Source organism: Salmo trutta, chromosome 20 (genome assembly GCF_901001165.1).
Source record: "Salmo trutta chromosome 20, fSalTru1.1, whole genome shotgun sequence".
In the NCBI taxonomy this organism is placed as follows: domain Eukaryota; kingdom Metazoa; phylum Chordata; class Actinopteri; order Salmoniformes; family Salmonidae; genus Salmo; species Salmo trutta.
In genome coordinates, this window is record NC_042976.1 from 20,911,054 (window position 1) to 20,923,440 (window position 12,387).

Below are 12,387 nucleotides of genomic sequence, written 5' to 3' on the forward strand. Positions count from 1 at the left end.
GGTCGCAGGCCGGATTGAATCAGGTCGCAGGCCGCATACGGCCCCCGGGCCGGCCTTTGCCCAGGCCTGGTCTAGAGTAAAATCTGTGTATGTCAACAGATCAACAGAGAACACTATCGTGAAAGTCCTATTCTCACGCTTGCGGTCTAATATAGTGAGTGTGTACGGTGCAGACCCATCTAAAAGACCGAATGAAAATAGACAGATAAATAGACCATAAAGACTGAATGAAAATAGACAAAAACCACTTCCGGTGAAAAGTGGAGCATGAAGACCCCTATCTTTAATAAATAACAATAAAATCAATCAGAACAAATTTACAATAAAAAAACGAAACAAATATAATGCCTGTTGAATCAGGAAGTGGCAGTGTTGTTGGGTAGCCTATCAAAATCAAGGGCTCTGAAGAGACTCCTCCCCCTGCTCAAGGACTGGCTCAGGGCCTTCTCCTGCAAGCAACAACAGTTACCATGACAACACAGCATCACTCAGCTGTAACCTTGACAACCCTCCACTCGGCAGCTATCTATCTCTTCGACACTTGGTCACAGATGGCTGTAACTGACAACACAATTATAGAAACGAGAAAAATACCACATAGCTATAGCTTACTGACAGGGCAACAGCATTGTTAAAAGGCATGACTGTTGGTTTCACTGTGCTATTGTGCTGTGTTGTATTGTGTTGTATTGCATTGCATGTTGTTGTGTTGCGTTATGTTACGTTGCACTACATTATGTTGCATTGTTGTATTGTACATTCTATCGTATATTGTGTCGTATATCATATCGTATATCGTATCATATCATATCGCTAGCTAGCATTCCTACCGTTCCATGGTAGGTGTTCAGGAGAGATGGGACCATGTGATGTTGTCTCTTTATCCTCAGATGGTGACAGAGGCCTGTGAGGACTGTGGTTCAGCTCTGAGTCCTCCTGAAAAGAGTTATTGGAGTTTGTGTTTGTGTTGTTCATCAGTTCATTGAAGGGCTCTGATTGAAGCTCCTGGCTGTGTCTCTCAGGGCTGGTGTGAGTCGACGTAACCTCTGTGTTCATCAGGGACTCCTCCTCTGGGTCAGAAGTCAACTCAGCTTGCTCTTTCCTCGCCAACTCTGAAGAAACGAGATAACACAAGCAACAGGAATGAACCTGTAATGTCATGTCATAGTCTTCTGACAATGGAAAGAACATAAAACACTGAAAGAAGGATAGGTATTCAGGTAACTGAAGAAGACAAAGAAAAAAAGGAAGAAGAGCAACACCAACAACAACTATACCTTGTACAGAGAGTTCTTTCCATCTGTCTTTGTTGTGTTGGATGACCTCTGCCAGTGTGTGTCTGACCCGTTTCAGGTCAATGCCAGCAAGGCTATAGTCTGTAGTGAGCCCCTGGTCAACCCCCTGGCTGGACCCTCGACCACTGTGTCTCTGGACTGACTCCACCACCGTCACTGACCCACTACCTGTCAAACTGAACCAACAAGCAACATACAACAGAAACTCTGTCAAATTACGTCCATTCTGTCAAATATATGTTGACGCCATAAGTCAGAATGACAATGACACCAACTCTTTGTGTGGCTGTCCTAATATGGACATATTATATAGAACAGAAAACACTGGAGCAATACTTGGTTGCTTATTCCACAGCTTAGAACGACCATAGAGATAGGAGATAGAGAAATTCTGAGTGTGAGTGGTACTGGTGATACTGGCAGGCATTTTGAATACGTCAGAGATGCTAATCTGGGAAAACTGAGCCGGGAAAACTGGGATTGTCCAGAGTTTATAATAATGGGAATGTGTCTCACCTTGACCTGCGGACACCAGTGTCGTGTGACTTTAAGCTATCCTCTATGAGAGGTGTAATGATCTTCTCTGTCGTGTCCACCAACACAGAGAATGTGGGTTCTACTATGAAGTCAATGAACCCTGAGAGACAGACAGAGAAACTGATGATTGTACTTTTCAGAGAAACAGGAGAAAAAAACAGTGTGTGATGTTACAGCAAATGTAATTTATGATGACAGACCGTGAAGATTCCCATTCCTTATCGTAGCAAGGGAAAAATATCTGATCATTTCTCAAATGTCCACATGGTGGAGCATTTGAGCTATGGCCTGTCTGAGTACACAAACCCTTCAGAGCTGTATGAAACAGCTCACAGGGGGTCAACAGGGTGTGATGCTCACCTATTTGTGACTGGGCAATCATGGTAGCTTTACGATCACACAGAGGAGAGAATGGCAGCCCTAACTCAACCTCCTTATCGCCCTGTAAAAAACAACAACAATACCAGCCTTTATAACCATATCACTGCAGAATGGCAGGAGCGGCTCTACTGTATAATTTAACATGATTCACTACAATACCCATAATGCTCAATGTAACATATCCAGTTGATCCAAGTGAAGACATTCCTAAAGCTATTGGAATGGTATCCCATATCCTTAGCAATACATGATACATACATAATACAGTGGTCAAGTTTCCCTCTCCCATGGTATCTGTCAGGGACTGTTTATACTGTACCTGTCTGAAGAACTCCTCCATCAGGGCCTGTGTCCATCGGTAGTGCAGCTTCCAGGCCTTGGCTGGGTGGCTGATGTCAGCTGCATGCAGCATCAGAGACAGGGCTTTAGCCTTGTCTACTCTGTAGAAACAACAGTACATCAGCTAACACAAATACATATACACTGATACACTAAGACAGACAGCCAGACAGCATCAGAGATACAGTAGGGCTTTAGCCTGGTCTACTCAGTCAATCAACCACACAGACAACAGTACATCAGATACACTCAAGACAGACAGACAGGCACGCACGCACGCACGCGCACGCACACACACACACACACACACACACACACACACACACACACACACACACACACACACACACACACACACACACACACACACACACACACACACACACACACACACACACACACACACACACACACAGGGATATCATACAGGGACACATAAAGGATCAAGATGAAAGGCATGGTCCAGAGAGCTGGGGCTATAGGTTAGAGGCTAGGGTTTAGGGGTGGGGACTAAGGGTTCAGGGGTCATAGGTCAGGGTCCAGAGACAGTCCACTCACCCCTCGGGTTGCTGCAGGGCGTTCCTCATGGTTTTGATCTGCTGGAAATGGCAGGACATGTCTGTACTCATCACCATCTCAATCACCAGGGTCCGCAGTTCTCTGACAGACAGACAGGTTAGAGTTAGGTGAAAGAGAAATGGCAGGACATGTCTGTACTCATTACTATCTCAATCATCAGGATCCGTGTTTAAAGGGCTTTATAAATACACTATCTATACAAAAGTATGTGGACACCCCTTCAAATTTGTGGATTCTGCTATTTCAGCCACAACTGTTGCTGACAGGTGTACACAATTGAGCACACAGCCATGAAATCTCCATAGACAAACATTGGCAGTAGAATGGCCTTACTGAAGATCTCAGTGACTTTCAACGTGGCACAGTCATAGGATGCCACCTTTCCAACAAGTCAGTTAGTCAAATTTCTTCCCTGCTAGAGCTGCCCCGGTCAACTGTAAGTGCTGTTAATGTGAAGTGAAAACATCTAGGAGCAACAACAGCTCAGCCGCGAAGTGGTAGGCCACAAAGCTCACAGAACGGGGTCGCCGAGTGCTGAAGCGTATAGTGCGTAAAAATCGTCTGTCCTCGGTTGCAACGTTTACTACCGAGTTCCAAACTGCCTCTCGAAACAACGTCAGCACAAAAACTGTTTGTCGGGAGCTTCATTAAATGGGTTTCCATGGCCGAGCAGCCGCACACAAGCCTAAGATCACCATGCGAATGCCAAGCGTTGGTGGTGTAAAGCTCGCCACCATTGGACTCTGGAGCAGTGGAAACGCGTTCTCTGGAGTGATGAATCACGCTTCACCATCTTGCAGTCTGACAGACTAAACTGGGTTTGGTGGATGCCAGGAGAACGCTACAATGCCTTGCAAAAGTATTCATCCCCCTTGGCGTTTTTCCTATTTTGTTGCATTACAACCTGTCATTTAAATAGATTTTTATTTGGATTTATGTAATGGACATAGACAAAATAGTCCAAATTGGTGAAGTGAAATGAAAAAAATCACGGAAAAGTGGTGCGTGCATACTGTATGTATTCACCCCCTTTGTTATGAAGCCCCTAAATAAGATCTGGTGCAATCAATTACCTTCAGAAGTCGCATAATTAGGTAAATAAAGTCCACCTGTGTGCAATCTAAGTGTCACATGGTCTCAGTATATATACACCTGTTCCGAAAGGCCCCAGAGTCTGCAACACCACTAAGCAAGGGGCACCACCAAGCAAGCGGCACCATGAAGACCAAGGAGCTCTACAAACAGGTCAGGGACAAAGTTGTGGAGAAGTATAGATCAGGGTTTGGTTATAAACAAAATCTGAAACTTTGAACATCCCATGGAGTATCATTAAATCCATTATTAACATTTTTAAAGAATATGGCACCACAACAAACCTGCCAAGAGAGGGCCGCCCACCAAAACTCACAGACCAGGCAAGGAGGGCATTAATCAGAGAGGCAACAAAGAGACCAAAGATAACTCTGAAGGAGCTGCAAAGTTCCACAGCGGAGATTGGAGTATCTGTCCATAGGACTATTTTAAACTGTACACTACACAGAGATAGGCTTTATGGAAGAGTGGCCAGAATAAAAAAAACAGTGCTTAAAGAAAAAATAAGAAAACACATTTGGTGTTCTCTTCCAGAGATTTGAGACTGGGGCGGAGGTTCACCTTCCAGCAGGACAATGACCCTAAGCATACTGCTAAAGCAACACTTGAGTGGTTTAAGGGGAAACATTTAAATGTCTTGGAATGGCCTAGTCAAAGCCCAGACCTCAATCCAATTGAGAATCTGTGGTATGACTTAAAGATTGCTGTACACCAGCGGAACCCATCCAACTTGAAGGAGCTGAAGCAGTTTTACCTTGAAGAATGGGAAAAAAATCCCAGTGGCTAGATGTGCCAAGTTTATAGAGACATACCCCAAGAGACTTGCAGCTGTAATTGCTACAAATGGTAGCTCCACAAAGTATTGACTTTGGGGGGGTGAATGAATAGTTATGCACGCTCAAGTTTTCTGTTTTTTTGTATTGTTTCTTGTTTGTTTCACAATAAAAAATATTTCGCATCTGTACCTCCCTGAACGCATTGTGCCAAAAGTTTGGTGGATGAGGAATAATGGCCCGGGGCTGTTTTTCATGGTTCAGGCTAGGCACCTTAGTTCCAGCGAAGGAAAATCTCAATGCTACAGCATACAATGACATTCGAGTCAATTCTGTGCTTCCAACGTTGTGGCAACAGTTTAGGGAAAGCCCTTTCCTGTTTCAGCATGACAATGCCCCTGTGCACAAAGTGAGGTCCATACAGAAATGGTTTGTCGAGATCTTCACTGGCCTGCACAAAGCCCTGACCTCAACCTCATTGAACACCTTTAGGATTAATTGGAATTGCGAGGCAGGCCTAATCGCTCAACATCAGTGCCTGACCTCACTAATGCTCGTGTGGCTGAATGGAATCAAGTCCCTGCAGCAATGTTCCAATATCTAGTGGAAAGCCTTCCCAGAAGAGTGGTGGCTGATATAGCAGCAATAAGGGGACCAACTCCACATTAATGCCCATGATTTTGGAATGAGATGACTAGATGTCCACATACTTTTGGTCATGTAGTTTGATTTATTGATTGAATGTGACATGTTCTCTCTGTCATCCAGGTTATATAATAGTCTTGCATTGAAATACACCACACCACATTTGTATCCAAACCTAGAATTAAGGCTAAGTATCCAGGTTATGTTACAGTTCTTGCCCCTTCGTTCTTTGAAGTGTTGATCTCAATCAATTCATCAAATGTATTTTATAAAGCCCTTTTTACATCAGCATTTGTCACAAAGTGCTTTACAGATATCCAGCCTAAAACCCCAAAGCTTGAGGATCTGAGGAGTCTTTCTTAACTCACCGCCAGTCATCTTTTGACAGGTTGACCAGTATGTTCATCTCATCTTCTTGCATAAGTCTGTAGGCAGCACTGACATGGTGGTTCTCCAGGACTGAGCGGTCATTGTACAGGATGGCCACCTCTGACCTGGAGAGAGGAAGAGAAGAAGCAGAAGAAGAGGGAAGAGAAGGTGTGATTATTTATTGTGCCACATGGGGCTTCCCAGACTGGATAGCTTTACCAGGTAGCCAACTTGTATGGAAACACTACCCCAGTGGGCAAAACTGGTTGAAGTGGCTTCATTCCGACCAGTTTTGAAATGATGATAGTGATTATGAAAGCGATGGTAGCGACTCGAGATGGTAGTGATTTTAAAACACATAATCACAGAAGGGGAGTTTGAACAATACCTTCATTTTCCATCTCACCACACAACAACCCTCATGTCTAAAGGACCAGATGTCATGTCCTGACCAGCAGAGGGCATAATGGTGTTAGTTTTGGTCAGGATGTGGCAGGGGTTTTGTGTGTGTGAATGGTTGTGTTGGTGATTGGGACTCCCAATTGAAGGCAGGTGTGTTGAGTTGCCTTTGATTGGGAGTCCTATATAGGAGTGTGTGTTTTTCTTTGGGGTTGTGGGTAGTTGTTTGTGAGCACTGCTTGTTTAGCCTGCCACACTGTTTGGTCGTGAGTATCGTTGATTGTTTGTTTTTCCTGTGGATGCTTTGCGTTTTTTTCATTAAAAGAATGAGTATCCACATTCCCGCTGCATTTTGGTCTTCTCTCCACTACGACAACTGTTACAGAACTACCCACAACCAAAGGACCAAGCAGCGGAAGAGGAAGGAGCATCGGGTGGAGGAATGGACATGGGAGGACATCCTGGATGGCAAGGGATGCTACACCTGGGAGGAGATCCTGGCCGGAAGGGATCGCCTCCCATGGGAACAGGTGGAGGCACTGAGAAGAGCGGAGGCAGCAGGAGAAGGGAGCAAACGTTATGCTGGAACACGGCTGGGTAGGAAACCTGAGAGGCACCACCAATAAAAAAATTTGGGGGGGCACACGGGTAGTTTGGCCAGGCCAAGGAAGAGCAGTAAGCCAGCTACCCGTGATTACAGGGAGGTGCGTATGAGGTGGAGGGCGTCATGTTATGCTGAGGCACGCACCATCTCGCCTATACGTACGCACAGGCCAGTCCGCCCTGTACCAGCGCCCCACATGTGCCAGGGTGAGGTGAGCATCGAGCCGGAAGGGGGGATGCCAACCCTGCGCTCAAGACCGCCAGTGCGCCTCGACGGTCCGGTGTTTCCCGCTATACACACTAGCATGGAGGTCCGTGTCTCCAGGCTGGCACGTCCAGTACCAGCCCCACGCATCAGGCGTCTAGTGCGTCAGCCCAGCCTCGCCAGTCAAGAGTCGCCAGAGCCGCCCGCCAGTCAAGAGTCGCCAGAGCCGCCCGCCAGTCAAGAGTCGCCAGAGCCGCCCGCCAGTCAAGAGTCGCCAGAGCCGCCCGCCAGTCAAGAGTCGCCAGAGCCGCCCGCCAGTCAAGAGTCGCCAGAGCCGCCCGCCAGTCCTCCGGCCCGGCCCGAGCGGCCCGCCTGTCCTCCGGCCCGGCCCGAGCGGCCCGCCTGTCCTCCGGTCCGGCCAGAGCGGTCCGTCTGCCCGGCGCAGCTATCAGCGCCACCGAAGTGGGCGACGCCGAAGGTGGAGCGAGGTCCACGTCCTGCACCTGAGCCACCTCCAGGAGAGGTGGGTTGGGGAGGGAGGGTGTAGCACAGTGCCGTCGTTGACGGCAGCCACCCTCCCTTCCCTCCCTTATTGTTTAGGGGGATATTTTTTGTTGTTTGGGGGTTGTTTTTTCTTTTAGGTGCATTCCGGGGTTTGCACCTTGAGGGGGGGTACTGTCACGTCCTGACCAGCAGAGGGCGTAATGGTGTTAGTTTTGGTCAGGATGTGGCAGGGGTTTTGTGTGTGTGAATGGTTGTGTTGGTGATTGGGACTCCCAATTGAAGGCAGGTGTGTTGAGTTGCCTTTGATTGGGAGTCCTATATAGGAGTGTGTGTTTTTCTTTGGGGTTGTGGGTAGTTGTTTGTGAGCACTGCTTGTTTAGCCTGCCACACTGTTTGGTCGTGAGTATCGTTGATTGTTTGTTTTTCCTGTGGATGCTTTGCGTTTTTTTCATTAAAAGAATGAGTATCAACATTCCCGCTGTATTTTGGTCTTCTCTCCACTACGACAACCGTGACACCAGAGGCCTTTCTGATCATTGTTATTAGACTAGAAAGCCATGCAGAGGTTTAAACTAAGTGAAGGGTTTAATCTCTCTCCCTCTCACACATTCTCACTCTGTCTCTCTTTCGTTGCTATCCCTTGTTATCACTGAGGTCAATGCTGCAATATTGATTATTCTTATTGTGCACTTCACTTTAATGAGTTGTTTAAATGGATGCCTTCACTTAAATGGGTTCTTTATACGGCCATGTTCCTTTCTTCAGGCTCCATTGGCATTCATTAGTCAGTGTCAGACTGGCTGCACTGTCTGTCTGTCTGGGAGGCAAGTGGTGTACTAAAAGTACAATACAAGGACATCTTCAGCATTGGTATTGATTGAATGGATATGGCAATAAATAATTATCGTTGAGTCATCAATCAGTCTATTAGGTTGATTACTATCAGTGGTACAGTAGCTTAGGAATTAAAATATCTACTGACTGAAGAATACGGACACACTCACCTGGTCTGAATGTGAAAGTTGTTGGTTGTCCCAGTGTGTTCAAAGTCATGGATAGCTGCAGCAAACACCATGGCTAGAATGTCCAGTTCAGTGAGCCAGTGCTGAGAGAGAGAGAGAGAGAGAGAGAGATTGTAACAAGAAACACAATCAGAACCTGTCCTTTGATTTGTGTATGATGCTGGGGGATAATTCATTGCACGAATGTGTGTGTGTGAGAGAGACTCACCATAATGCCAGTGTGGAGCATCAGATAGTGTGCTGTCTGTGTGACGTCAGCAGCGTGGATCAGGTTGTGGTAGGGGTTTCTGTGTTTGCTGTAGCCCACCTCTAGAGCCTCTACGAAGGACACCAGAGATGACACTGGAATCTGGGGAAGAACAGGGAGGTTAAGACCCCAGAGATGACACTGGAATCTGGGGAAGAACAGGGAGGTTAAGACCCCAGCGGCAGGTAGCCTAGTGGTTAGAGCGTTGGACTAGTAACCGAAATGACACAGCTATCTGGGTTAAGACACCAGAGTTGACACTGGAATCTGGGTTAGAATAGGGAGGTTAAGACACTGGTATCTGGGTTAGAACAGCGAGGTTAGGTCTGCCTGATAAATTGTAAAGATGGGATGCACTCCACCCCCAAAATAATTGTAAAAATCAAGTATATTCTGTCTTTCAATCAAAGATCACTATTTAAAAAGACAGAAACAGAAGCCAGAGCTCAAAGTTTCAGCTAGATGAACAACTAGAAGGTGATTGGCTCTGTGCTGGGTCATGGAGGGCCAGTTTCACCACAGACAACCACTAACACAGTGAGTTCCAGGCAACTGGAGAGACAAGTGAAATGTTATCACGCACGTCACCGACTTCATTACAGAAAAGATAACTCCTGCACACTCCTGCAATATACTGTATTACATCTGCACGTTGTTTATTGTCCAAATTGTTATGTGTGCGGGAGATAGCTTTTCTACAATGAAGCTGGAGAGATAAAGAGATACTCGTGTGGGGGCTTCGTGTACATGTACTGTAGCTTGTATGCAAGCTTAACTTCTATTGTTTAATCAGACTAAGAGCAGAGCATGGCCCAGAACACTGCTCTTCCTAAATCCACTATCTGTAGGCGACTATCTATGGGTGACTATCTGTAGGCGACTATCTATGGGTGACTATCTGTAGGCGACTGTCTATGGGTGACTATCTGTAGGCGACTATCTATGGGTGACTATCTGTAGGCGACTATCTATGGGTGACTATCTGTAGGCGACTATCTATGGGTGACTATCTGTAGGTGACTATCTATGGGTGACTATCTGTAGGCGACTATCTATGGGTGACTATCTGTAGGCGACTGTCTATGGGTGACTATCTGTAGGCGATTATCTATGGGTGACTATCTGTAGGCGACTGGCTATGGGTGACTATCTGTAGGCGACTGTCTATGGGTGACTATCTGTAGGCGACCGTCTATGGGTGACTATCTGTAGGCGACCATCTATGGGTGACTATCTGTAGGCGACTGTCTATGGGTGACTATCTGTAGGCGACTATCTATGGGTGACTATCTGTAGGCGACTATCTATGGGTGACTATCTGTAGGCGACTGTCTATGGGTGACTGTCTGTAGGCGATTATCTATGGGTGACTATCTGTAGGCGACTGGCTATGGGTGACTATCTGTAGGCGACTGTCTATGGGTGACTATCTGTAGGCGACCATCTATGGGTGACTATCTGTAGGCGACTGTCTATGGGTGACTATCTGTAGGCGACTGTCTATGGGTGACTATCTGTAGGCGACTATCTATGGGTGACTATCTGTAGGCGACTATCTATGGGTGACTATCTGTAGGCGACTATCTATGGGTGACTATCTGTAGGCGACTATCTATGGGTGACTATCTGTAGGCGACTGTCTATGGGTGACTGTCTGTAGGCGATTATCTATGGGTGACTATCTGTAGGCGACTGGCTATGGGTGACTATCTGTAGGCGACTGTCTATGGGTGACTATCTGTAGGCGACCATCTATGGGTGACTATCTGTAGGCGACTGTCTATGGGTGACTATCTGTAGGCGACTGTCTATGGGTGACTATCTGTAGGCGACTATCTATGGGTGACTATCTGTAGGCGACTATCTATGGGTGACTATCTGTAGGCGACTATCTATGGGTGACTATCTGTAGGCGACTATCTATGGGTGACTATCTGTAGGTGACTATCTGTAGGTGACTATATATACAGTAGGTGACTATCTGTAGGCGACTGGCTATGGGTGACTATCTGTAGGCGACTGGCTATGGGTGACTATCTGTAGGCGACTGTCTATGGGTGACTATCTGTAGGCGACCATCTATGGGTGACTATCTGTAGGCGACTGTCTATGGGTGACTATCTGTAGGCGACTGTCTATGGGTGACTATCTGTAGGCGACTATCTATGGGTGACTATCTGTAGGTGACTATCTGTAGGTGACTATATATACAGTAGGTGACTATCTGTAGGCGACTGGCTATGGGTGACTATCTGTAGGCGACTGGCTATGGGTGACTATCTGTAGGCGACTGTCTATGGGTGACTATCTGTAGGCGACCATCTATGGGTGACTATCTGTAGGCGACTGTCTATGGGTGACTATCTGTAGGCGACTAAATATACAGTAAGCAACTATCTGTAGGTGACGATCTATGGGTGAACATCTGTAAGTGACCATCTGTAGGTGACTATCTATGGGTGACTATCTATAGGTGACTATATATACAGTAGGCAACTATCTGTAGGCAACTATCTATAGGTGACTATATATACAGTAGGCGACTATTTGTAGGTGACTATCTATGGGTGACTATCTGTAGGTGACTGTCTGTAGGTGAGAATCTGTAGGTGACTATCTGTAGGTGACTGCCTGTAGGTGAGAATCTGTAGGTGACTATATACATAGTAGGAAACTATCTGTAGGTGACTATCTATGGGTGACTATGGTCCTGTTCCTCTGTTCAGACATTTTTTGCTGACACATGCCATATCTTACAACACCTGAATAGGTATTTTATATCAGCTAACCACATCATATGTTACAGCAATCTGGTGCCCGACAGCACAGTCCATGCAACATCTGAGCAGTGGAGCACGACCTATCTATAGGTGACTATCTGTAGGTGACAGGGCTGAAGTGGCAGAAATGTAAATATGTATAGATCGGGTATTGATGGGTTCACAAGGTGGGGCTACAAACAATATGACTTGGAATAGAGGGTCACTGTTGTATGATCTGTAACACATTACGGCTACATAAGATTATTACATGCCTCAAGCCCTGCTGTGTGTTCTGGGCCCTGCTCTTAGTTATGTCATGTAGTGTTACGTAGCCATTATGACAGAGCATTTAAGTAGCCCTTATGACAGAGCGTTCAAGTAAAGTCCAATCATATGGTCATATTAATGAAAAGATTATCCTCAAATTGGGATCAAAGCACAGTAAGTGTCGGTGACATTCTCACCACTCATCTAACAGAGGACATGTACAAACTCTCATCTAAAACCAGACAAAGAGATGAGGACAAAGAACAGAACAGCGTGAGGTTGGAGTGTTAAACGATGTCTTCACGAGGCACCCAGAGGCCTGTGGTGTAGAACAGACGACAGAGGAAGACACACACACACACACAATA

At 46.2% G+C, this 12,387-nt stretch overlaps 1 protein-coding gene across 2 annotated transcripts in view; it reads right to left on the minus strand.

Annotated features, from left to right (window-relative positions):
* Positions 1-248: 248 nt before the first annotated feature.
* The window catches only part of LOC115155665 (calcium/calmodulin-dependent 3',5'-cyclic nucleotide phosphodiesterase 1A), an 85,728-nt gene continuing 73,589 nt past the window's right edge, over positions 249-12,387 (minus strand). For both annotated transcript variants that reach the window (XM_029702520.1, XM_029702521.1), the window contains 10 exons: positions 8,952-9,092; positions 8,726-8,826; positions 6,010-6,135; positions 3,111-3,212; positions 2,533-2,653; positions 2,193-2,274; positions 1,812-1,932; positions 1,278-1,471; positions 831-1,112; positions 249-449 (listed from right to left, as the gene is read on the minus strand). In XM_029702520.1, the coding sequence (XP_029558380.1) occupies positions 394-449; positions 831-1,112; positions 1,278-1,471; positions 1,812-1,932; positions 2,193-2,274; positions 2,533-2,653; positions 3,111-3,212; positions 6,010-6,135; positions 8,726-8,826; positions 8,952-9,092 (1,326 nt within the window). In that variant the 3' untranslated portion in view covers positions 249-393. The remainder of the gene's footprint in view (positions 450-830; positions 1,113-1,277; positions 1,472-1,811; positions 1,933-2,192; positions 2,275-2,532; positions 2,654-3,110; positions 3,213-6,009; positions 6,136-8,725; positions 8,827-8,951; positions 9,093-12,387) is intronic.